The following is a 26,011-nucleotide window of genomic DNA, read 5'->3' as shown; positions in this document are numbered from 1 at the left end:
GTCATAATTCTTAAGCGAATGACAGCCTTAATTTCGGTTATTTGGCAACAAGTCATTTTTCAGAAACAGTGTTGTGGATTGAGTCTCTGGAAATACATCCATCGGTGAGAATTGTAAAAAAAGACGTTACAATTGCTCAATTTCATGCAAATTGATTACCACTAGATTTAAACGAGAATTTTTCTCTTTTTCCTCTTCACACACGAGCGCACCACCTCCTCCTCCTCTTCTTCTTCTTCGTATTATTCTTCTTCTTCTTTTATAAGAATTAATCCAAATAAACGAAAGAATCAGCTTAAAAATTAAACACACACAAACAGGAGCGAAGATACGCAGCTTCTTGTGTCAAGCATTAGATACACATCCTTCAAAAAGAAAATGGAGGCACTAGAGGAGAAATTAGTTTCTTTTGAAAATAACGAAATCAGGACTCTCAAATCAAAAATGTCAGATCTGGCGCCAAAACCCAGAAAGTAGAAGCTTTGGAGGAAAAAGTAGATTCTCTAGAAAAAAATTACATCCATCTCATCAAAAATGAAATGGCAGAACTGGTTCCAAAGGCCCAGAAAGCTGATCGTGTCAAGCACTAGATACACATCCTTCAAAAAGAAAATGGAGGCACTAGAGGAGAAATTGGTTTCTTTTGAAAATAACGAAATCAGGACTCTCAAATCAAAGATGTCAGATCTGGCGCCAAAACCCAGAAAGTAGAAGCTTTGGAGGAAAAAGTAGATTCTCTAGAAAAAAAATTACATCCATCTCATCAAAACTGAAATGGCAGATCTGGTTCCAAAGGCCAAGAAAGTAGCAACTTTGGAGGAAAAAGTGGATTCTCTATAAAAAAATGACATCCATCTCATCAAAAATGAAATGGCAGAACTGGTTCCAAAGACCCAGAAAGTAGAAGCATTGGAGGAAAAAGTGGATTCTCTAGAAAAAAATTACATCCATCTCATCAAAAATGAAATCAGAACTGGTTCCAAAGGCCCAGAAAGTAGAAGCATTGGAGGAAAAAGTGGATTCTCTAGAAAAAAATTACATCCATCTCATCAAAAATGAAATGGCAGAACTGGTTCCAAAGGCCCAGAAAGTAGAAGCGTTGGAAGAAAAAGTAGATTCTCTAGAAAAAAATTACATCCATCTCATCAAAACTGAAATGGCAGAACTGGTTCCAAAGGCCCAGAAATAGAAGCGTTGGAAGAAAAAGTAGATTCTCTAGAAAAAAATTACATCCATCTCATCAAAACTGAAATGGCAGAACTGGTTCCAAAGGCCCAGAAAGTAGAAGCGTTGGAAGAAAAAGTAGATTCTCTAGAAAAAAATTACATCCATCTCATCAAAACTGAAATGGCAGAACTGGTTCCAAAGGCCCAGAAAGTAGAAGCGTTGGAAGAAAAAGTAGATTCTCTAGAAAAAAATTACATCCATCTCATCAAACTGAAATGGCAGAACTGGTTCCAAAGGCCCAGAAAGTAGAAGCATTGGAGGAAAAAGTGGATTCTCTTGAAAAAAAAATGACATCCATCTCATCAAAAATGAAATGGCAGAACTGGTTCCAAAGGTCCAGCTCCAAGGTCTGATTGCCAAGATTGAGTCACTCGAAGAAAGATGTTTGTTTGTTTGTTTTTAGGTGTTTAACGGCGCTTTCGACACTATTTAGGTCATTTAAGCGCCCGTTTCTGTCTTTCATCAATCTTTTATCGGCCCGAGGGGCCACAGCAGATCAAAACGTGTACTGTTGTAATAAAATCTTTATAAAATCATAATAGTTACATGTTTGTTAAGTAAAAATATCTATTTACAATTTCTGCAGGAGTTCACATTCCTGCAGATACTTTAAAATTGTAAGCGGATCGACCGACTGGAACAGAGACTTCAAGTCTCTGTTATCATAATGTTGTGACCTTATCTGTTCTAATTCTGTACATTCAATTAAAATGTGTTGAACTGTCAGGTCACAGTTACATGTTCTGCAGAGGGGTTTTTCATCCCTCTCCAGAAGGAAACGGTGAGTGAGGGCAGTATGTCCGATCCGGAGTCGAGTTATTTTTACCTCGTCTCTTCTTTTTAGCCCGAGTTGGGTCTGGGGCCGAGGTCACTTTTAATTTGTTTTAATTTGTTATGTACATCTCGACTCCAGGATCGTTCCCATTCCTTTCGGACATGTTTTTTTATATTGATCTTTAAATCCGCGTGTGGGATTTTACTGCCCTCTTGTAATTCTTGGCTCACCGCCTCTTTTGCCAGTCGATCCGCTTCTTCGTTCCCTGGATACCCACATGACTAGGTACCCAGAGAAAACAAACTTTCTTTTTCTTAATAAATAATTTATTTGCACCTTCCAAGATACTTATGAGTCTTGGATCGGTGCAATAAAAATTTGAGATCCCCTTAAGTACGGACAGCGAGTCAGACAAGATCAAGAATTTATTTTTATTCGATCTCTCAGCCAAACGGAGAGCATTTAGGATTGCTCTCGATTCCGCTGTAAAGATCGAAACATTTCTATCCAGGCGAAGTGATCCTGTGCCTTCCGATGAGTGATAGGCACATCCTACTGCATCTGCTCTCTTTGAACCATCCGTAAATATGTGAGTATGGTTTTTGTATGTTTGTAATATTGCTTTTAGTGTCTGTTTGTAAATATGTGGGTCTGTTTGTGATTTTTCCAGTTTTGTTAGGTCCAAATTTATGTTTGGTCTATGTATGGACCATGGTGGTGTCTTTGCCTGGACGTATGGATGTATCCTATCTAGACTGATGTTCATGTCTGCGATGTCTTTTTTTATTCTGCAACCTAATGGTGGTGTCATTTTTGGGTGCTTGCGAAATTTTTCTTCTAGTGTCCTATCCGTGTAGTGTACATGTTTGTGTGCTGGGTTGTCGTGCAGCGATGTGACCTTAGTAACATACTGGAGAGCCAGTTTTTTCCTCCTGAGATGGAGAGGTGGCTCATCTGCCTCAGCATAAAGGCTTGCCACTGGAGAAGTGCGGAAAGCCCCGAGTGCCAAGCGCAGTCCCTGATGATGAATTGGGTCCAGCATGCCTAAGTAGGATGGTTTTGCAGAGCCGTATACAAAAGATGCGTAGTCCAGTTTTGATCGAATAAGGGTTCGGTATATCTTTAGAAGAGTGTTTGTGTCCGAACCCCCTTCCATGCTCGACAGAACTCTCATTATTCTCATTGCTTTCATGCATCGCAGTCTGAGATCTTTGATATGGGCGAGGAAATTTAGTTTCCTATCAAAGATCAAACCCAGGAATCGGGCTTCGTCCTTTACCTCAATTCTGGAATTGTTGAGATAAAGGTCAGGCTGTCTAATGCAGGTGCGTTTTCGGCAGAAGTGGACAGCTACTGTTTTTGATGGGGAGAAGGAGAAACCATTGAGATTTGCCCACTCCGACAGTTTGTTTAGTTGGAGTTGTAACTGTCTCTCAATGGTGTCCATACTCGATTTACTTCGATAGCATACAAGAAAGTCATCAACATATAAGGAACAGTCAACATTCTGTCTCATTGCATTCACTATTGAGTTTATTTTAATCTCAAACAGAATGGGAGACAGAATGCTACCCTGTGGAACTCCCTCTTCCTGATCAAATGGATCAGAAAAGGTGGATCCTGCTTTGACCTGAAAGGATCTGTTGTTTGTTTTGTTTGTTTGTTTTTAGGTGTTTAACGGCGCTTTCGACACTATTTAGGTCATTTAAGCGCCCGTTTCTGTCTTTTATCAATCTTTTATCGGCCCTGAGGGGCCATAGCTGATCAAAACGTGTACTGTTGTAATAAAATCTTTATAAAATCATAATAGTTACATGTTTGTTAAATAAAAATATCTATTTACAATTTCTGCAGGAGTTCACATTTCTGCAGATACTTTAAAATTGTAAGCGGATCGACCGACTGGAACAGAGACTTCAAGTCTCTGTTATCATAATGTTGTGACCTTATCTGTTCTAATTCTGTACATTCAATTAAAATGTGTTGAACTGTCAGGTCACAGTTACATGTTCTGCAGAGGGGTTTTTCATCCCTCTCCAGAAGGAAACGGTGAGTGAGGGCAGTATGTCCGATCCGGAGTCGAGTTATTTTTACCTCGTCTCTTCTTTTTAGCCCCGAGTTGGGTCTGGGGCCGAGGTTACTTTTAATTTGTTTTAATTTGTTATGTACATCTCGACTCCAGGATCGTTCCCATTCCTTTCGGACATGTTTTTTTATATTGATCTTTAAATCCGCGTGTGGGATTTTACTGCCCTCTTGTAATTCTTGGCTCACCGCCTCTTTTGCCAGTCGATCCGCTTCTTCGTTCCCCTGGATACCCACATGACTAGGTACCCAGAGAAAACAAACTTTCTTTTTCTTAATAAATAATTTTTTGCACCTTCCAAGATACTTATGAGTCTTGGATCGGTGCAATAAAAATTTGAGATCCCCTTAAGTACGGACAGCGAGTCAGACAAGATCAAGAATTTATTTTTATTCGATCTCTCAGCCAAACGGAGAGCATTTAGGATTGCTCTCGATTCCGCTGTAAAGATCGAAACATTTCTATCCAGGCGAAGTGATCCTGTGCCTTCCGATGAGTGATAGGCACATCCTACTGCATCTGCGCTCTTTGAACCATCCGTAAATATGTGAGTATGGTTTTTGTATGTTTGTAATATTGCTTTTAGTGTCTGTTTGTAAATATGTGGGTCTGTTTGTGATTTTTCCAGTTTTGTTAGGTCCAAATTTATGTTTGGTCTATGTATGGACCATGGTGGTGTCTTTGCCTGGACGTATGGATGTATCCTATCTAGACTGATGTTCATGTCTGCGATGTCTTTTTTTATTCTGCAACCTAATGGTGGTGTCATTTTTGGGTGCTTGCGAAATTTTTCTTCTAGTGTCCTATTCGTGTAGTGTACATGTTTGTGTGCTGGGTTGTCGTGCAGCGATGTGACCTTAGTAACATACTGGAGAGCCAGTTTTTTCCTCCTGAGATGGAGAGGTGGCTCATCTGCCTCAGCATAAAGGCTTGCCACTGGAGAAGTGCGGAAAGCCCCGAGTGCCAAGCGCAGTCCCTGATGATGAATTGGGTCCAGCATGCCTAAGTAGGATGGTTTTGCAGAGCCGTATACAAAGATGCGTAGTCCAGTTTTGATCGAATAAGGGTTCGGTATATCTTTAGAAGAGTGTTTTTGTCCGAACCCCATTCCATGCTCGACAGAACTCTCATTATTCTCATTGCTTTCATGCATCGCAGTCTGAGATCTTTGATATGGGCGAGGAAATTTAGTTTCCTATCAAAGATCAAACCCAGGAATCGGGCTTCGTCCTTTACCTCAATTCTGGAATTGTTGAGATAAAGGTCAGGCTGTCTAATGCAGGTGCGTTTTCGGCAGAAGTGGACAGCTACTGTTTTTGATGGGGAGAAGGAGAAACCATTGAGATTTGCCCACTCCGACAGTTTGTTTAGTTGGAGTTGTAACTGTCTCTCAATGGTGTCCATACTCGATTTACTTCGATAGCATACAAGAAAGTCATCAACATATAAGGAACAGTCAACATTCTGTCTCATTGCATTCACTATTGAGTTTATTTTAATCTCAAACAGAATGGGAGACAGAATGCTACCCTGTGGAACTCCCTCTTCCTGATCAAATGGATCAGAAAAGGTGGATCCTGCTTTGACCTGAAAGGATCTGTTGTTTAAAAATGCTCTGACAAACATTGGAAGGTTTCCTCGTAGACCAAGTTTGTGCAGATCTTTGAGGATTCCGAATTTCCAAGTTGTGTCAAAGGCCTTCTCAAGGTCAAAGAAGATTGCTACCAAGTGCTCACCTTTGGCAAAGGCCTCACGAATGAAGCTCTCTAGTCGAACAAGGTGATCAACAGTTGATCTGTTCTTTCGAAAGCCACATTGGAGGTCGGAGAGGGAGTTGTTGTGTTCCAAGTAGAACATCAGACGCTTGTTGACCATTTTCTCCATCAGCTTGCATAGGCAGCTGGTGAGGGAGATTGGTCGGTAGTTTGAAGCGTCCGAATGGTCTTTCCCAGGTTTTGGGATTGGAATCACGGTGGCCAGATTCCAACTAGGTGGAAAAGTCTGTGTTGTCCATATCTTGTTATAGATATTCAAAAGGACAACCAGACTATCTTGTGGAAGATGTCGGAGTATTTCATAACTGATGTTGTCAGGACCCGGTGCTGTGACATTTGTGTCACGGAGGCAGGCACCCAACTCCTCAAGTGTAAATGGTTTGTTGTAGTCTTCAGTGTTTGTAGATGTAAAGTTTATTGGTGTGTTTTCTGCGTTTTGTTTATGGCGCAGAAATTGTGGTGTGTGGTGTGCAGACGAGGAGCTGTGCGCCAGCCTCTCGGCCAGAGTGTTGGCAATTTCTTGTTCTGTTTCAGCCACGGATCCATCGGGACGTGTCAAGTGATTTAGTGAATCTGTTTATGTTTGTTTATGTTTTTAGGTGTTTAACGGCACTTTCGACACTATTTAGGTCATTTAAGCGCCCGTTTCTGTCTTTCATCAATCTTTTATCGGCCCCGAGGGGCCACAGCTGATCAAAACGTGTACTGTTGTAATAAAATCTTTATAAAATCATAATAGTTACATGTTTGTTAAGTAAAAATATCTATTTACAATTTCTGCAGGAGTTCACATTCCTGCAGATACTTTAAAATTGTAAGCGGATCGACCGACTGGAACAGTGACTTCAAGTCTCTGTTATCATAATGTTGTGACCTTATCTGTTCTAATTCTGTACATTCAATTAAAATGTGTTGAACTGTCAGGTCACAGTTACATGTTCTGCAGAGGGGTTTTTCATCCCTCTCCAGAAGGAAACGGTGAGTGGATTTAGTGAATCACTATCGGATCCCTTCAGTTTCCGTAACATCTTCCACACCCTATTCAGGGGTGTCTGGCTATTTATTTTTGAGACAAAGTTTTGGAAGGATCTCCGTTTGTTTTCTCGGAAGATCTTCCTACACTTTGCTCGTAGTTTCCTAAATGTTGCGAAATTCTCAGGGATTGGGAATCTCATCGCTTTCCTGTATGCTTTTTTCTTCTCCCGTAGGGCCGCTCGACATTCCTCTGAAAACCAGGGATTGTGTTTTCTCGGTCTACCAGAGGTTGTTGGTATTGTCGAGCTGCAGATATTTGTTAAAATATTTTTGAATTTGTCATAGCTGTCCACCTCTGTCGTAAGGAGTCTGTGACACTCCTGTGAGAAAGTTTCCCAATCTGCTCGCCGTACACTCCAACGTTTGGGCTGTGGGGCCCTTGAAGTCGGGGTGATGTCGAGGCAGACTGGAAAATGGTCAGAACCGTGATCGTCATCGATCACAGTCCAGGAGAGATCTGGAGCTAATGTAGGATCACAGAAAGTGAGATCGATGGCAGACGTGGTAAGATTGTGAATATTTACCCGTGTTGCCTCGAGACCGTTTGCCAAGTATACATCCATTTTCATTATGAAAGCCTCCACTGCCTTTCCCTCTGGTTTGTGTCTGTGTTTCCCCAGAGAGGACTGTGAGCATTGAAATCTCCCATTATCACATAGGGAGGGGGGAGTTGGTTTAGAACTCCCTCTAGCTCGGCAGACTGGAGGCGATGATCTGGTGGGATGTACACAGAGCAGATGGTGATTGGTCTGTGCAATGTCACTCTCACTGCTATTGCCTGTAGATTTGTTTTCATTGGTATCAAGCGGTGGGGGGTGCTCTTCTTCGTGAGAATCGAAACTCCCCCACACGCTATCTGGCCATCAGAGTGAATCAGATGATTGGCCGTATATCCTTTTACTGTGTAGTCGTCTGCTGGTAATTTTGTTTCCTGCAGACAGACTACATCAGGATTCCTCTGGAGGAGGAGGTCCAATTCTGTTCTATTTGATCTGATCCCTCTGATGTTCCAGGAAATTAATCTTGTCTGACTAGGTATCCTAATTTTTTGTGGGGAGGTTAGGCAGTATGCCTGCCTTCAACCCTTTTACTTTTATTCTCCTAGGAGGAGAGACTTCCATAGGAGAAGGAGGCCCTGTGGAGGGCCTCTCGGTTTTTTTAGGGCTGAGTTTTTTTGAACCCTTGGGATTTTTAGGTCCCTCTGGGTTCTTAGATTTTTTGGGGCTTTGAGGCCCCTCAGGGGGATTTGTGGATCCCCCGACTGGTGTTGGTGGCTCCATATTCTGGGAAGGGGTGGAGTTTTGTTTTTGGGGGGATAGAGAGGGCTCACGGGAATGGAGATGGGGGGTGGGTCCAACATCCACGCCCATGAGGGGGAGAATTTTTTTGTTTGGGGAAGGAGGGGGGGTGGAGGTCGCCTTGGAGGTGGATGTGGAGGGGGCTGCAGGTTCCACATCTTGAACCTCCAATGTGTCAAAAAGATTTTTTGACACATTTGCGACCTTGTTTTTAGGTCTTGATGGCTTTTTCTTTTGAGGACTGTCTTTTCTAGTCTGTGCGATTTTGCCATGGCTGTTTTGGTTATTACCAGCAGCCCTGGCAACTTCTGCATAACTCTTGGCAGAAGCAGCGACCTGCCGAGGGGGGCAGATCACTGCTTTTGCCTGAGCAAACGTACCGCCGTAAGTGGCTCTGTATGTCAAGATTGCCTTTTCTTCTTGCCACTTAGGACAATCTTTCGAATGTGCTGCATGCTTGCATTGGCAGTTCAGACAACAAGGGTCCACTTTGCAGTTTTCCTCATTGTGGTCTTCTTTGCCGCAGCGGGGGCATGTAGCTTTACGGCGGCAGTTTGTTTTCGTATGGCCGTACCGGTGGCAGTTAAAACATCTCATGGGGTTCGGGACGTAAGGCCGAACCTCCAAGTCGAGGTATTCAATTCTTATTCTCGACGGGGGTCTCGGGCTGTCAAAAGTCAGGATCCAGGTGTTGGTCTGGATTGTGCTGTCGCCGCGGCGGATGCTAACCCGCCGAGCTTCGACAACACCCTCCAGTTCCTCAACCATCTCCTGCTCCGAACAGCCTACCAGATCTCTGCTTCTTATGACACCTTTTGACCTATTGAGGCTCCTGTGAGCCTCAACGGTGACTGGGATGTCAGAGAATCTGGTACATTTCAAGAGGTTCTCACTCTCTTGTCGACCCTGCACTTGTATCATTAAAGTGCCAGAGTTGTTCCTGTTCACTGCCTTTGGTGTACCGGCGCCATTTGCTTTGAGTGCCTTGCTGATGGTGAAGATACTCAAAGTGTTCAGTTTTATGTTTTCCTCATTCGGTTGAATTACCAGGAACGGCGAGAATTTTGGGGTTGCCATTCCTGGTAAGTCATCAAGAGTCATCGGGGCAGTTATCTTTCTTTTTTTACCTGTCTGGGGTGGGGCTTTAAGGGGAGAGTTTTTATTGTTTTTGGCCATGATATTTATAAGTTTTTATTCAACCCGGCTATATTGTGCCCACTAGCACGGCTCAGTCCCACACTTGGGGGGTAAGGCACTCACCGAAGCTATACTCCTCAAGTCTGGCCTCCTCTTGTCCTTTCATGGTCCTTGGGAAAAAAAAAAAAAAAAAAAAAAAAAAGGACTCGAGGGGTGGAGTTGGGGGACGTCCCGTCTCCAGGCCTTTCTCTCGGATTGACCCTAATCTTTGCGTTGCACAAAGACTGACTGCTGATTCAGAGATGACAAACCATGATTAAAAAGAAATTTCATGGGGGACAGGAACTAGATATGGTTTTAAATCTAGTCCTTCCAATCTCTTTGCCTAAATGGAGGGGAGTGCCAAAAAATAGATTTGGCATCTCTGCGTTGGGTAGCTCGGGCCATCTACAAGGTAGGCTACCCACCCGTCTTTAGAGAAGCGTCAAGCCAAAGAGGAGTGTTGGGGTACAAACACCTCGCAAGGTGAACCCCCTCAGCCTCCAGGATCAATAGCTCCTCCTTATCGGGGTCCTCTCGGAACTGCGCACCCTCAGCAGAAAGGTGCCTGCTGTGCAGGATTTGGAAAGGAATATCTCCTTGTTGAACCTATTTCAACGGTACAGGGTATAGAGATACTGGGGGATAGAAGACAGTTAAGAAGGCTTGTTTTCCTCCGTTCTTTCTCTCTCTCTGTCCTGGCAACTCAATTTTGATAAGGAAGGGAAATTTGGAATCATTGGGGAAATGGGGTATGGAATGGAAATCATAGCTCAAATATGGTAAAAGGGGGTGGGATTTGTGCTATGCCATCGCCTTCCCTTGCTCTCTTTAAACTGAAACCGTCATTCCTCAAAACATCTTTTATATACTACGTTCTTGGGATTTGGGGGGAGAAAAAGTTTGGGGATGATTGCCAGGACAAGAAAAATAGCAAAATGGGTGAATGAAGCCATTCTCATAAAAAGGGCTGGGGTGTGGGGGTCTGTGGAGCCACTGTGTCTCTCCATTTTTCTCTCACCAGTCGGGTGGTTTTTCGTTGGTTACCACCAAACCAGAATGGCTCTTTTAGTCGCCTTCTACGACACGCATGAGCTTACGGTGGCTCAATTCTTTTCCCTCTCAGTTGAGGGACCCCGGAGACCACACGGGGCGATCTGTTGTTTAAAAAAATGCTCTGACAAACATTGGAAGGTTTCCTCGCAGACCAAGATTGTGCAGATCTTTGAGGATTCCGAATTTCCAAGTTGTGTCAAAGGCCTTCTCAAGGTCAAAGAAGATTGCTACCAAGTGCTCACCTTTGGCAAAGGCCTCACGAATGAAGCTCTCTAGTCGAACAAGGTGATCAACAGTTGATCTGTTCTTTCGAAAGCCACATTGGAGGTCGGAGAGGGAGTTGTTGTGTTCCAAGTAGAACATCAGACGCTTGTTGACCATTTTCTCCATCAGCTTGCATAGGCAGCTGGTGAGGGAGATTGGTCGGTAGTTTGAAGCGTCCGAATGGTCTTTCCCAGGTTTTGGGATTGGAATCACAGTGGCCAGATTCCAACTAGGTGGAAAAGTCTGTGTTGTCCATATCTTGTTATAGATATTCAAAAGGACAACCAGACTATCTTGTGGAAGATGTCGGAGTATTTCATAACTGATGTTGTCAGGACCCGGTGCTGTGACATTTGTGTCACGGAGGCAGGCACCCAACTCCTCAAGTGTAAATGGTTTGTTGTAGTCTTCGGTGTTTGTAGATGTAAAGTTTATTGGTGTGTTTTCTGCGTTTTGTTTATGGCGCAGAAATTGTGGTGTGTGGTGTGCAGACGAGGAGTTGTGCGCCAGCCTCTCGGCCAGAGTGTTGGCAATTTCTTGTTCTGTTTCAGCCACGGATCCATCGGGACGTGTCAAGTGATTTAGTGAATCACTATCGGATCCCTTCAGTTTCCGTAACATCTTCCACACCCTATTCAGGGGTGTCTGGCTATTTATTTTTGAGACAAAGTTTTGGAAGGATCTCCGTTTGTTTTCTCGGAAGATCTTCCTACACTTTGCTCGTAGTTTCCTAAATGTTGCGAAATTCTCAGGGATTGGGAATCTCATCGCTTTCCTGTATGCTTTTTTCTTCTCCCGTAGGGCCGCTCGACATTCCTCTGAAAACCAGGGATTGTGTTTTCTCGGTCTACCAGAGGTTGTTGGTATTGTCGAGCTGCAGATATTTGTTAAAATATTTTTGAATTTGTCATAGCTGTCCACCTCTGTCGTAAGGAGTCTGTGACACTCCTGTGAGAAAGTTTCCCAATCTGCTCGCCGTACACTCCAACGTTTGGGCTGTGGGGCCCTTGAAGTCGGGGTGATGTCGAGGCAGACTGGAAAATGGTCAGAACCGTGATCGTCATCGATCACAGTCCAGGAGAGCTCTGGAGCTAATGTAGGATCACAGAAAGTGAGATCGATGGCAGACGTGGTAAGATTGTGAATATTTACCCGTGTTGCCTCGAGACCGTTTGCCAAGTATACATCCATTTTCATTATGAAAGCCTCCACTGCCTTTCCCCTCTGGTTTGTGTCTGTGTTTCCCCAGAGAGGACTGTGAGCATTGAAATCTCCCATTATCACATAGGGAGGGGGGAGTTGGTTTAGAACTCCCTCTAGCTCGGCAGACTGGAGGCGATGATCTGGTGGGATGTACACAGAGCAGATGGTGATTGGTCTGTGCAATGTCACTCTCACTGCTATTGCCTGTAGATTTGTTGTTATTGGTATCAAGCGGTGGGGGATGCTCTTCTTCGTGAGAATTGAAACTCCCCCACACGCTATCTGGCCATCAGAGTGAATCAGATGATTGGCCGTATATCCTTTTACTGTGTAGTCGTCTGCTGGTAATTTTGTTTCCTGCAGACAGACTACATCAGGATTCCTCTGGAGGAGGAGGTCCAATTCTGTTCTATTTGATCTGATCCCTTTGATGTTCCAGGAAATTAATCTTGTCTGACTAGGTATCCTAATTTTTTGTGGGGAGGTTAGGCAGTATGCCTGCCTTCAACCCTTTTACTTTTATTCTCCTAGGAGGAGAGACTTCCATAGGAGAAGGAGGCCCTGTTGGGGGCCTCTCGGTTTTTTTAGGGCTGAGTTTTTTTGCATTGGAGGAAAAAGTGGATTCTCTAGAAAAAAATTACATCCATCTCATCAAAAATGAAATCAGAACTGGTTCCAAAGGCCCAGAAAGTAGAAGCATTGGAGGAAAAAGTGGATTCTCTAGAAAAAAATTACATCCATCTCATCAAAAATGAAATGGCAGAACTGGTTCCAAAGGCCCAGAAAGTAGAAGCGTTGGAAGAAAAAGTAGATTCTCTAGAAAAAAATTACATCCATCTCATCAAAACTGAAATGGCAGAACTGGTTCCAAAGGCCCAGAAATAGAAGCGTTGGAAGAAAAAGTAGATTCTCTAGAAAAAAATTACATCCATCTCATCAAAACTGAAATGGCAGAACTGGTTCCAAAGGCCCAGAAAGTAGAAGCATTGGAGGAAAAAGTGGATTCTCTTGAAAAAAAAATGACATCCATCTCATCAAAAATGAAATGGCAGAACTGGTTCCAAAGGCCCAGAAAGTAGAAGCGTTGGAAGAAAAAGTAGATTCTCTAGAAAAAAATTACATCCATCTCATCAAAACTGAAATGGCAGAACTGGTTCCAAAGGCCAGAAAGTAGAAGCGTTGGAAGAAAAAGTAGATTCTCTAGAAAAAAATTACATCCATCTCATCAAAACTGAAATGGCAGAACTGGTTCCAAAGGCCCAGAAAGTAGAAGCATTGGAGGAAAAAGTGGATTCTCTTGAAAAAAAAATGACATCCATCTCATCAAAAATGAAATGGCAGAACTGGTTCCAAAGGTCCAGCTCCAAGGTCTGATTGCCAAGATTGAGTCACTCGAAGAAAGAAAAAACATCACGTCACAAAGTGTTACTGTGATTCGTGTAGTTCACAAAGGACAATTGACTTCCAGTAAATACATTAAAATGGATAAATGTGTAAACATGTTAAAGAAGGGCATGGCCGACCTTACTGATTGCTCCATTCAGTTGAAATGGAATGGAGTTTACTTGTTTTGTGTTAGATTTAAACAGGACGGGGATGGGGAAATCGAAATGTACTGGAAATGTGACTGGGATGATAGACATGTGTACATTGGAATTATTAGAAAAAAATGACATCCATCTCATCAAAACTGAAATGGCAGATCTGGTTCCAAAGGCCAAGAAAGTAGCAACTTTGGAGGAAAAAGTGGATTCTCTAGAAAAAAATGACATCCATCTCATCAACAATGAAATGGCAGAACTGGTTCCAAAGGTACAGCTCCAAGGTCTGATTGCCAAGATTGAGTCACTCGAAGAAAGAAAAAACATCACGTCACAAAGTGTTACTGTGATTCGTGTAGTTCACAAAGGACAATTGACTTCCAGTAAATACATTAAAATGGATAAATGTGTGAACATGTTCAAGAAGGGCATGGCCGACCTTACTGATTGCTCCATTCAGTTGAAATGGAATGGAGTTTACTTGTTTTGTGTTAGGTTTAAACAGGACGGGGATGGGGAAATCGAAATGTACTGGAAATGTGACTGGGATGATAGACCTGTGTACATTGGAATTATTAGAAAAAAAATGACATCCATCTCATCAAAAATGAAATGGCAGAACTGGTTCCAAAGGCCCAGAAAGCAGCAGCTTTGGAGAAAAAAGCGACGTCTCTGGAAAAAAACGACATCCATCTCATCAAAAATGAAATGGCAGAACTGGTTCCAAAGGCCAAGAAAGCAGCAGCTTTGGAGAAAAAAGCGACGTCTCTGGAAAAAAATGACATCCATCTCATCAAAAATGAAATGGCAGAACTGGTTCCAAAGGTCCAGCTCCAAGGTCTGATTGCCAAGATTGAGTCACTCGAAGAAAGAAAAAACATCACGTCACAAAGTGTTACTGTGATTCGTGTAGTTCACAAAGGACAATTGACTTCCAGTAAATACATTAAAATGGATAATTGTGTGAACATGTTCAAGAAGGGCACGGCCGACCTTACTGATTGCTCCATTCAGTTGAAATGGAATGGAGTTTACTTGTTTTGTGTTAGGTTTAAACAGGATGGGGATGGGGAAATCGAAATGTACTGGAAATGTGACTGGGATGATAGACCTGTGTACATTGGAAAGACAGACAGTGATGATGATTGTAATGTAAGTGTATTACAAGGTAAACAAGGCGGCAAGTTCTGGTTGGAAGCAAAATGCACCAAAGGAAATGCAAGGATTTGGTTCTGTTCCATCCAATGTTTTTTTGGACTCCATACACTCGCCTTATATGATTTTTCATAGACGCGTGACTAACACCCCTGTGTGGTGTCCGGGGTCCCTCAACTGAGAGAGTACAAGAATAGCCCAACGCCAAGCCAGCGTGTCATACAAGGCGACTGATGGTGTGTGACTCCCCCTTTTTTGAGTCACCCGGTCCTCCAGGTTGGGGGTTGTCGAAGGGTTAACACCTCTTCCGTAAAGAAGCCAGACCAAGGGATTCATAGGGTCGGTGGAGCTCATTAGTCACATGGGGAGGCAATTCACCTAGGAGAGGGAAAATCTGATTCCAACCCTGGGTAGGTGGAGCTCATTGGTCTCGACTGAGACAATTCACCTAGAAGGAAAACTCTTTGATTTCAAACCTGGGCAGATGGAGCTCATGAGTCACGGTAGACAATCGTCTAAGGGAAGGAAACCCCAACAGACAACCATGGGTAGACTGGGCTCACTAACTTCGGAGAGTAACGAATCTAGGAGTGAATCTCCAAAATTAATCCTGGTCTTCCAAGTCAGGGGGTTATGCGATGGACCAACTACCCGTCCAATAAAAAATATAGCAAGTTGCTGAAACCTACAACAGCAATAAAACCATAAATTCAGCTCTTGGGAGACCAGGGGCTCCAACCAGGAGAATGATGACATGCTACAGCCAAAGCCACCAGGCAGCTGCAGAGCTGACAACCCCTCTTAGTCCAAGAACACCCTTGATAAAGCCTCCAAGATTGTTATCACAGAAAAAGCCCATCCTATTTGGAAGTGGAATGTGAGAACGCTCTGGGAGTCTGGTAGATGTGCTCAAGCAGTGGCAGAGATGAACAGATACAGTCTCACCCTTATGGGCATATGTGATGCCCGTTGAAACGGCCATGGAGAAACAAAATTACAAACAGGAGAAACATTGATATATTCTGGAAAAGACATTAGTGATCACCATGAAGCAGAGTGGGCCTCCTTTTATCCAAAGCAGCTGCTAAAAGCCTCTTGGAATGGGAACCCGTGTCTGATAGTATCATTAACGCACGCTTCTCTTCTCGTTTCCAGAAGGTGTCCCCGAGTCATGTGCTATGCTCCCACAAACACAGCAGAGGAAGAAATTAAAGACAACTTCTATGCACACCTTGTAATTGGCGGCACACTGTTCCCACACAAGCGTTATCACAAAGCTACATGGGTGTCTCTGGGCAGTGGTAGATAAGATCCAAAACAGGGATATGCTAATACTCATGTAGGATATGAATGCAAAAGTTGGAGGCACAAATGTAGAGAAAATGAAATGGGAAAGCATGGCATCGGCCAGATGAATAATGAGAATGGAGAACTTTTGGCCGACTTCTGTACTACAAACAACCTTGTAATTAGCGGGACACGGTTCCCACACAAGCGTTATCATAAAGCTACATGGGTGTCTCCAGATCATCAGACGGAAAACCAAATAGATCATGTCATGGTGAGACAATGGAACAGAGGCTCGTTACCAGATGTACGAGCAGACGAGGCGCAGACATTCGTTCAGACCATCAACTTGTGGTTGCAAAGATCATGATGCGACTATCAGCAAAATATAAATTTCAAAACCTTTGAGTAAAATATGATATCAACAAGCTAAAACAACCAGACACTAAAGTAACATTTAAGATTTCACTCCAAAACCGCTTTAAAGTGCTTCAAACACACGAGCCTGAGGAAACAGAGACAGCATAGACAACTGAAAGAAGTTATCACAGGGACATGTCAAGAAGTGCTTGGAAGACCACAACCCAAAAAGAAACCGTGGATCAGAGAGGAGATGTGGCAGAAATTAGAAGAAATGAGAAAGGAGAAACATAATAATAATAATAACAATAATAATAATAATAATAATGCACATTTATATTGCACAACCTATCCCCCTGGTTGGAGGCTCTGGGCGCATTACAAATAAAATTGTAGGTTCGAAAGAGAAAAATACACACTAACAGCCACCCTCTCCCCCAAGCACACCAATACCACACACACTCATCCGGACGTACCAAATAAACACACTTGCAACACAACACATTCATGACAGATACGCAAGAAGCATTTACAGCTGATCACAAACCATAGGCTTTTTGAAAGTTGTATGTTTTTAACCGATTTTTAAAAAATGTTCAGTGATGGGGATCTTCTTAATGGAGCAGGGAGTTCATTCCAAGGAAGAAAGGCAAAATGGTAGAAAGATCTTTCTCCAGCCTTTAATTTGGTCCTGGGTATTTCAAGAAGGTCGTTTGATGCCGACCGCAGTGTCTGAGGTGGTTTATAAACTGTGCACAGTTCCAGGAGGTAATTCAGGGCATGATTGTTGAGGCAATTTGTAAATGCAAGTGGCTGCCTTGTAATCGATTCGCTCACAGACTCTTGATGTTTTCTGACGTCGCACCGAAGAGCATTACAATAGTCCAATTTGAGAATTAAAAAAAATAATTAAAAAATTTTTTTATTAAAAAATCGAGCTTTATATAGGGCAATATCCACTAAATAAGCTCAATGCGCTTTACAAGGGGTCCCTGGTCAAAAGCAACATTTAACATGTAGGACGGGACATGACGCCTGTTAGGCGATATGACAATTCTTCGGACAAAGACAACTCTCTTAACGCCCAGGTACTCATTTTACACCTGAGAACGGTGAGAGAATGTGAGTAAAGAGCATTTTCCAAGGGCTCAACTATGCGCCGAATGCAAGGCTCGAACCCAGGACCTTCCGATCCGAAAGCGAGTGTCATACCACAAGACCACATAGCCGCACGAATAAAATAGAAGTTACTAGTTGCTAGCACGCTTGTTGGGTAATAAAGTCCCAGATGGAGCTGATCTTTTTCAATTCAAATACAATTTTTCTTTTAAGGCCTTTCACTTGATCTTTCATGTGCAGCTCAGAGTCCAGAATGGTACCTAGATTTTTTACGTTGTATACAAGATTTATTTTGCTGTTGTCGATTGTGATCATAGTGTTTTCAATTTTTTAAATGTTTTTGCTTCCGATAGCAAGAACTCCAGTCTCCTCTCCATTTAATTTGAGACAATGTCTACACAGCCAAGTCTGTATGTTGTTTATGCATTGTTCACATTTTTTGATCGATGTTGCAATTTTTTTTGGTTGGATTGGTGTCATAAATTTGACTGTCGTCGGCATACAAATGATAATCAAGCCCATGGTCACGAATAATTTTTCGTTGGATTTTTTAATTTCCTATCATAACTATCTGGTTCTGTTTTTGGAGATATGATTGGAACCAGCTGAGAACCGGTCCGTTAATGCCGAAAGAGTTCTTTAGCCGTGCAACAAGAATTGAGTGGTCGATTGTGTCAAATGGAGAAGAAAGGTCCAGGAGACAGAGAAACAAGGTGTCCCCATTGTCGAGGACACCTAAAAGATCATTCATTACTCATATAAGGGCAGTTTCTGTGCTGTGTCCTTTGCGATACACTGACTGGAACTGTTCTTGAAGTCCGTTTTTCAAAAGGTGTTTTGTTAATTGTGTGAGGACTATTTTTTCGAGCAACTTTGATAGGAAAGATAGATTTGATACTGGCAGGTAGTTCCTTAATTGTCTGAGTCGAGCCCTTCCAAAAGCAAATGGCAGCGACCAGATACACCACAGTGGTAAACGAAGTGAAGAAACAGCTGCGGGCATACAAACGGTCCTACATAAATGAAATTGCTGATACAGCAGAGGAAGCTGCAGGGAAAGGAGATCTTTGGATCCTCTACGCCACCACCAGATTGTTGAGCGGTCGGAAAAACAACCCAGATAGACCTGTCAGAGACAAAGAGGGGAAACTAATCACATCAATAGAAGAACAACTCAAATGATGGAAAGAACACTTTCATGAAGTGCTCACCAGACCACCCCCAGTACTAAAACCATAATCTGAACCCTGGAGAACCCCTCAATATCAATATAGGTGAAATCACAAAGACGAAGATCTAAATTAAAGGGCACTTGGCAGTCTGAAAAATGGAAAAGCTGCTGGCATAGATAACATCCCTGCTGAGGCCTTGAAAGAGGGTGGAAACATAGTCGGGGATCAACTCCACCACCTGTTCAACTTGATCTGGACAAATGAGAAAATACCATCTGATTGGAAGAAGGGCCTGCTAGTAAAATTACCCAAACATGGCGATCTGTCCCAGTGTGACAAGTGGAGAGGAATCACCTTGTCCATACCAAGCAAAGTGCTCACAAGAATCATGCTTGACAGGATGAAAGTTACTTTGGACAAAGCACTACGGGATGAGCAGGCAAGCTTCAGAAAAGAATGGTCATGCACAGACCAAATTGCAACTCTAGGAATCATTGTTGAGCAATCGATTGAGTGGCAATCATCCCTATATGTATGCTTTATAGACTTTGAGAAAGCATTTGACAACGTAGACAGGGAAAGCATCTGGAACATCCTTCTCCAGAAAAAAATCTCTCCAACTGCACCCGGGATCCATCTCTTCTAGTGTTTCCCCACATATACTCAAATGACACAACAAAATATCCAGACTCGACAACTGACATCCGATGTATGACTTCATTTTGGTCATAACTTATCTTACAAAAGAATGGACCAGCTTTTTTTTTCTTCCTATTTTCAATGAGTAGGAATGATTGATAAAATAATCCACTGATAAATTCCATGATCTCGAGAATGAGTCAAATTACGCCTATACGGTCTTGTGGTATTATACTCGCCTTCGGATCGGAAAGTCCTGCTCGGAGTAAATACACTTTTTAAGAAGCCAGATAGATGGCCATAATGTACTGTTTTACATTTCAATTTTTTTTATTGTTGTTGGCTGTAGAAGGGTTTTGAGCTGAAACTTTCCGTAATTGATATTTTAAATTCTTTTTTTAAGCTGTTATATTCATTTCTGTTTAGAAAAATTAGTCATTAAATAAAATTTACCCGTTAACACTATTTTCATAAGTTTTCCTGAACCATTTTGGCAATTGCAAGCAATGGCAATAGTTGTTCAGTTTCAATTTTTGATAAAGGTTACGTTTCATTCCAAAATTGCAACAGGTCTACCGTCACAGGACAAAGGGTTGCATTATATCAGTAACTGGGTCTAATTGAGTTATAGTTATTGCATCCCTGCCTACTTAAAAAGTTCAAAATCAGTAATCAACACAAAATTCATCAGTAGCAAATGAGGGGGCAGCATGGCTTCGCAGTATTTTTGCCAGATTGCCAAATCAGGACAGTCTCAATTTTATTAGGACAGTTGACAGCTATGCATTACTATTTCAAAATAAAACGCTTTATTGAAAACAACAAAAGGATTAGAAGCAGGGGTTTAAAAAAAAAAAAAAAGAAAAAGAACAAAACATTTCGCAAAATGAGGAATATTCTTAGAAAATATCAAAAAAATTATATTTAAAACTGTTCTATCATAAATGATTGCAACCATAACAGATGAAAAAAAAATAAAATAAAATGCAAAATCCAAACTGTCCAAAAACTCTTTTTAAACTTATCTATCATGGCAACTCCTAAAAATCCCCAAATAAAAATGTGAAACAGCAGTATTCAATTCATGCACAATGCCAATTGGATAACCCATTCTTTTCCAAGGGTCAAATTAGCCCTAATCAAGCCAAGAAAAAACGCAAATATCCTTACCTCTCATCTGGGGCATTGGGGCTCTTGGCATAGCTTGTGGCCTCATTCCAGGACCACCCATCATCATTGGACCACGTGGACCAGCTGAATGAATAAAAGACAAATCATGAGTTGACACAAAACAGTCAAATATCAGTAGTGAAACAGTTGCACCAGCTTCAGACCTGCCAACCTTCCCAGAATGAAAAGTCTAATCTATGATCCTAAAAAGAATATTTTTTAGCAAAAAAGTGTATTTTGTATGCATGTATGGAAAATAAAAGTGCGCAAAATACAAAAATTTATATAAAAGCTAACATCAAACCAAAATAAAAAGTAAACTCCGATCTTCATCATTCAAACATTCGTTTGCAGCAATCACTACTAATTACAAAATTATCGGCTTATCGAGGAACTAAAACTTAACCACCATTTTAAATCAGTATAAGACTCAGAAATTGCAATATCTAAGGATATTGCTTTCGAAACACTCAAAGAAATCACCAAAAGACTCCAAATATGTTGGTAGTATTGATGCTAGTGCCTGAAGAAGAGGAGGTGGTGGTTGTAGCGATGGTACTCTAGTGGTGGTGGTGATGGAAGAAGTGATATGGTGGTGGTGTTTGTGGCAGTGAAAATGCTGTGATGGTGGTTGTAACCGTGGTGATGCCATGGTGGTGATGGTTTGAGATGATGATGCTGATGTCCCAAATGAAGTTGTGATGGTGATATACATCTGCCAGCTCAGTAAATTAGTTGAAGGTTTTGAGATAAAATATTTGTGAGAGTGGTCTTCAATCTAACAGAGAAGACAATTTGCAGCAGTGACAAGATAATTTCCATTATGTAATCAAATGATCCATGTTTCTCTCTCCCTTTTTTATAGCATTTACTACTCCTCCTCCTACTACAACTACAACAATTCCTACCACTACTAGACTAGTACTATTACTACTACCACTACTAGACTAGTACTATTACTACTACCACTACTACTCCTACCACTATTACTACTACTACTACTACATACTGATACTATTACTGTTGGTCAAATGATGGGAAATTCACACATATCACAGGCAAGTTAAATACTTCTAGAGGATTCATTTTGAACCATTTTGTTCCTAAAGCTGCCCAATTGGTAATGAAAAAAAAAAAAAATCACTCATACAAAATAATAAATCTTTAAAAAAAAGATCATTAAATTTTTAAAAACAAAATAAGAGTAATTTTAGTAATTATAAAGGGAAATAATCCATTTATGTTTAAGCTTATCAGCAATACAGTTTTTAAATTGAAAGCTTCACTGCCAAAGATGCATGGGTGCAAGCAACTGGACCTCAAAAAGCCTGCAAGTCTACTTATGACCAGACAAATAATCTGAAAAAGCCTGCAAGATTCACGGACTTCACCTCGTCATTTGAAGTCTTGTTCTCAGCATCTAGTCTTCATAATTGTCGTCCACAATTGTTGTATGCTTAATCCAAAGGTTGTAATGGAGTAATTTGTTAAGTTTCTTGTCACAAAAAAAAATAAAAAATCAATCAAATCCAAATTGCAAAAAGCCGGTGACGTTTTTTTCGGTAATCCAATCGGCCGGCACTCTTGCACCCATGAAGATGTTAGTTAAATTTAAATTTCACTTAAAATGTTCTATTTAACAAGTGGTAAATTCTTAAATGTGGCCTGAGGTCATTTAAAATATAAAATAAGCTTAAATGCATAATTCTATGCAAATCCTCAAAAAGTTATGAGAAAAATATTGGTGAAAACCGGCAACATATAACTAACTGAAATGATAACAATAGTAAATAGTACTAACTGTGATGCCTTATTCAGATACACGGTCAACAATTGATGTATGACATGTTGCATTTTCAACATCATTCATGCTTGAGAAAAAAAAAATCAAAATATTAAAACAACAAAAATCGTACTAAATCCTTTGGAAACGTATCCACGAATTTGAGTCTAAATCGTACTAAAATACGATTAATCGTACCTATTGGCAGGTCTGCAACTTGACCTTATATTTGGACAAGTTAAGAGATGAGAGAGGGAGTGCGTGGGAAAGAAAGTAGTGGATATACAATCAGCGGAGAAAGAGAAAAAAGGAATGCCTGAAGACCACATGGATGGATTGGGTAAAGGACGATATATGAAAGAACTGGGCCTGGAGGAAGATGATGAATGCATGGAGATGTAGTATTCATTATGGCATGGCAGCCCTGCAAAATGCGGGATAAGCTGAAAGAAGAAGTACTTTTTAATATCATCCATGCATCAATTTGATCTTTTCTTTTGTTTGCATTAATATAATATATTTATATTTGCAAAAACAACAGGGTATTTAAAGGGCTTTTTGACATATTTCACCCTTCATGATTGATTATGGTCATGTCAGTTCCATGAATGGGAAAAGGATAGTGGAACCAGAGTTTGTCAGACACTATCATCAATTAAAAAAATAATTCAAAAAGTAAAATATTACTATCTAATCTTTAGACAACGTGATACAAAACTGCTAGAAGCTGTGGAATATAAAAAGCAATGAACAAAAATTTATATAACAGCTTCAAAAACCGGACAAATTAACAAATACAGAAAGTTTTGGGCTCAAACCCCCCTTTTCAGTCAACAACAAAAATGAAAATATAAATACATTACTTTTACACCAGATAGATGGTACCCTATTTGCCTTTCTATTGTTTTTCTCGTTGGCTGAAGAAGGGTTTTGAGACCAAAATGTACTGTGATTGGTAATTTGGGGATTTGGCTTTTTTAAAGCTGTTACATTAATTTTTGCTTATACTTATTACAATATTAACTGCCAGATTAAAATTAGACCTAAATACCAACAACAACAAAAGGTTTAAAACGTAAAGAACCTTTGAGTTTTTATCTTCCATATCCAACCAAACTCCTTCCAAGATAAAAAGCTGTTTGTATCAATTGAAGTAGTTTTCCAAAACTCCCTGACCCTTTTTTCCTATTTTGAAATATTGTGGATTACGCATTTCCTCTAAAATTTCTCATTCAGACTATTATTTTATCATATTTAACGTTCAAATTCACACAAATCTGGGGCAGTTCTTGTGTCAATTGGATTCAATAGTCTGATGTCACGTTGCCCAGCAATGGCGAGCAGCGGGGTTCTAAACAAAGAAAATCTGTGCATTTTATTCTTCATGCTGGCAAGAGCTTTTCATGTCATGTGATCAGGATGTATACAAGTCAAAACACGATCATATTTATAATGTACTTCTCCTCTGGATACACATTTATGCTCGTCAGAGAAATATTTCATAAGGGCGTTCGCCATTTTTCCAATAGTTTAGAGCAACTTACTAAGTTACTATGCTTCATTACGAGGGAAGTGATGTCAAGACTGTTGAAGGCTATTGATGCTTAAATAAAATTTACATTTCAATTTATCTAATGGGTGGAAAATCTCAAAAAGTAGTAGATCAAGTTTTGGAGGACCAGCCTTCAATTCTACTTTACTTACCCATGGGAGGTCCTCCCATCCTAGGCTGAGGGGTCATCATCTGTTGTGAGGGTCCACCCACTCCTCTGGCTGGGCCTTGCAGGCCTGGAGCACCGCCGACACCTGCACCACCACCCATTCCTCTACCAGCAGCTCTGCCCATTCCTGGCCCTTGGCTGGCACCTGACAAGGGTACTCTTGCAACGCCTTCCTGCAATGGTGAAACAAAGGTATTTTCCACTTAATCAACAATACTTTATCTTTAAATGTAAAGAGAAAACAAAACAGAACAAATCAGGTTCATTGATAGAACCATAATCATCACAAATTTTGCTAATCGATTGGATACTTGTGTCCATGGGAAATAGAACTAACAACCCCGAAATTCAGATTTTGATAAACTTCTCTCTAAATCTAAATTAAGTAAAGTTATTAACTTAAACCTTTTTCCTTCAAAAACCAGATTGTAGAATCTATTTAGGAGTTAATCTGAAGAAAATAAGAGTAAATCTCTTCTTCACACTCACTTTGAAATTGCAGAAGAACCCAAGACACCCCCCCCCCACCCCCCCACCCCAAATGTTTGGGTTTTTTGTTTGTGTTTTAAGGGTTTTACAGCGCTTGCAACAGATTTAGGTCATATCAGCACCAATGAAAAGGAAGGAAATTGGATAGTAAAAACATTCTAGAGGTACAATTAATTAAAAGACAGAGGCGAATTAGTTCAAATAGGGAACAGATGTGGATTCCAAGAGCACACTATCAGTGTTCTCAGTTTGAGATCACCTTAAAGTCTCACCAATACACCAACAAAAGATCCCACTAAGAGGAATACTCTCAAAGGTTTACAAATCATATGCTAAAAAAAAATATAACAGTAACAGTACATAACAGAGAGATGAGTCACAAGGAAAAAAATATCACCTCTCAAAACTATAATTTATCCATTCAACAGTTTCCCTTCCAGCCAAGGACTCCGGCCAGGGTCAGGACAAAACTAAGTAATCTCATTCCAAGACAAAGACAGAAAGCAATTGGAAAAGCAATAATGGGGAGGATAGAAGACACAGCAAGTACCTCCCTGCCCACTATCTTTGGGAGGTCAGGAACCCCACCCAGCCCCAAATGTTGGATTCAACACAAAAATGACTCACCTCTGCAGCAGGGGGACCCTCAATGGTCATCGAGACCAGGTGTTCTCCCCTCAACAAAACGAGACCCAAACCTCTCTTTTCCTCCCGCTCATTTGATTTCACATTCTTTGGTCTGATCTTCCTGAACTCGTCACAGTCACCCAGAATCAAGTTCATGTGTTTGTCAAAGGCTTTGAAGGTCCCAATGAAGATGCGTCCATCCTGCAGCTGGCAACGCATTCTGTAGTTGATGTGAGCCAACATCTTGGAACTCCTTGGCGCTGACTGAAAAATGAACATGTCAATTTTTCAATGTCAATTATTCTAGTTGGAGCATTCATAAGATAATGAATCATATACACAAGGCCCGTCACTTCAGAACAGTAATGTGTTAAGATGATGAATTTAATAGTAATAATAGCAATGAATAATAGTAATGAATAATAATAATAATAATAATAATACAGTGCACTCTGGATACGTTGGCAAAGTCGATTATTTTTCTTGGCCCCCCCCCCCCCTCCTTCCTATATAACATTAGTAAAAAATATAAAAAACTCCACATAAGTCGATGTCGCTTAAGTCGATGTTCTTATCACTCATGACTACAATAAAATCACAAATAAATAAGTATTTCCATTAGTTAAAAAAGCTACGAGTAAGAATTTCCAGTGGTTAATAATATCCGCGAATGATTGGCGCACATCGATGTGATGTAGGTGCTTTGCCTGACATCCGTGTTCAATATACATAAACAGTATTGAAAAACTTTAATTTCTCCATCTCAAATTTTACATTGTCGCATCTTCAAGCTCAAGATTTTTTTTGGTTCTAATCCCAGGCCATCCTATGTAATGGCCCTCTTAATTAGTATCTATTTTATCAAGAATTCAAGTCAAGTCTACAACTACAATGGCAAACCTATCGCGGAAAAGGTAGATTCGATGCATTTGGAAAGTCTGGCATGCAACAGAAAATCAAATCATCCCATAGGAAATTGGCATACCAGCTATTTCTGTCTCCACGATTTACAAGAAGCATGACCTTGACCTAGAGGCTCCTACCCTTCAGCTT

General features: G+C 41.0%; 1 protein-coding gene across 2 annotated transcripts in view; it reads right to left on the bottom strand.

Moving 5' to 3' along the window:
- The window catches only part of LOC144977388 (small nuclear ribonucleoprotein-associated protein N-like), a 60,404-nt gene that overhangs the window by 22,715 nt on the left and 11,678 nt on the right, over positions 1-26,011 (bottom strand). For both annotated transcript variants that reach the window (XM_078922553.1, XM_078922552.1), the window contains exons 2-4: positions 24,959-25,222; positions 23,826-24,015; positions 20,339-20,422 (exon numbers count right to left, since the gene is read on the bottom strand). In XM_078922553.1, coding sequence (XP_078778679.1) covers positions 20,339-20,422; positions 23,826-24,015; positions 24,959-25,201 — 517 coding nt within the window. In that variant the 5' untranslated portion in view covers positions 25,202-25,222. The remainder of the gene's footprint in view (positions 1-20,338; positions 20,423-23,825; positions 24,016-24,958; positions 25,223-26,011) is intronic.

The sequence above is a fragment of the Berghia stephanieae genome, chromosome 7 (assembly GCF_034508935.2).
Source record: "Berghia stephanieae isolate SIO BIC M18660-M18661 chromosome 7, UCSD_Bste_1.3, whole genome shotgun sequence".
Lineage (NCBI taxonomy): Eukaryota > Metazoa > Mollusca > Gastropoda > Nudibranchia > Aeolidiidae > Berghia > Berghia stephanieae.
This window is presented reverse-complemented; position numbering and strand designations above follow the sequence as displayed.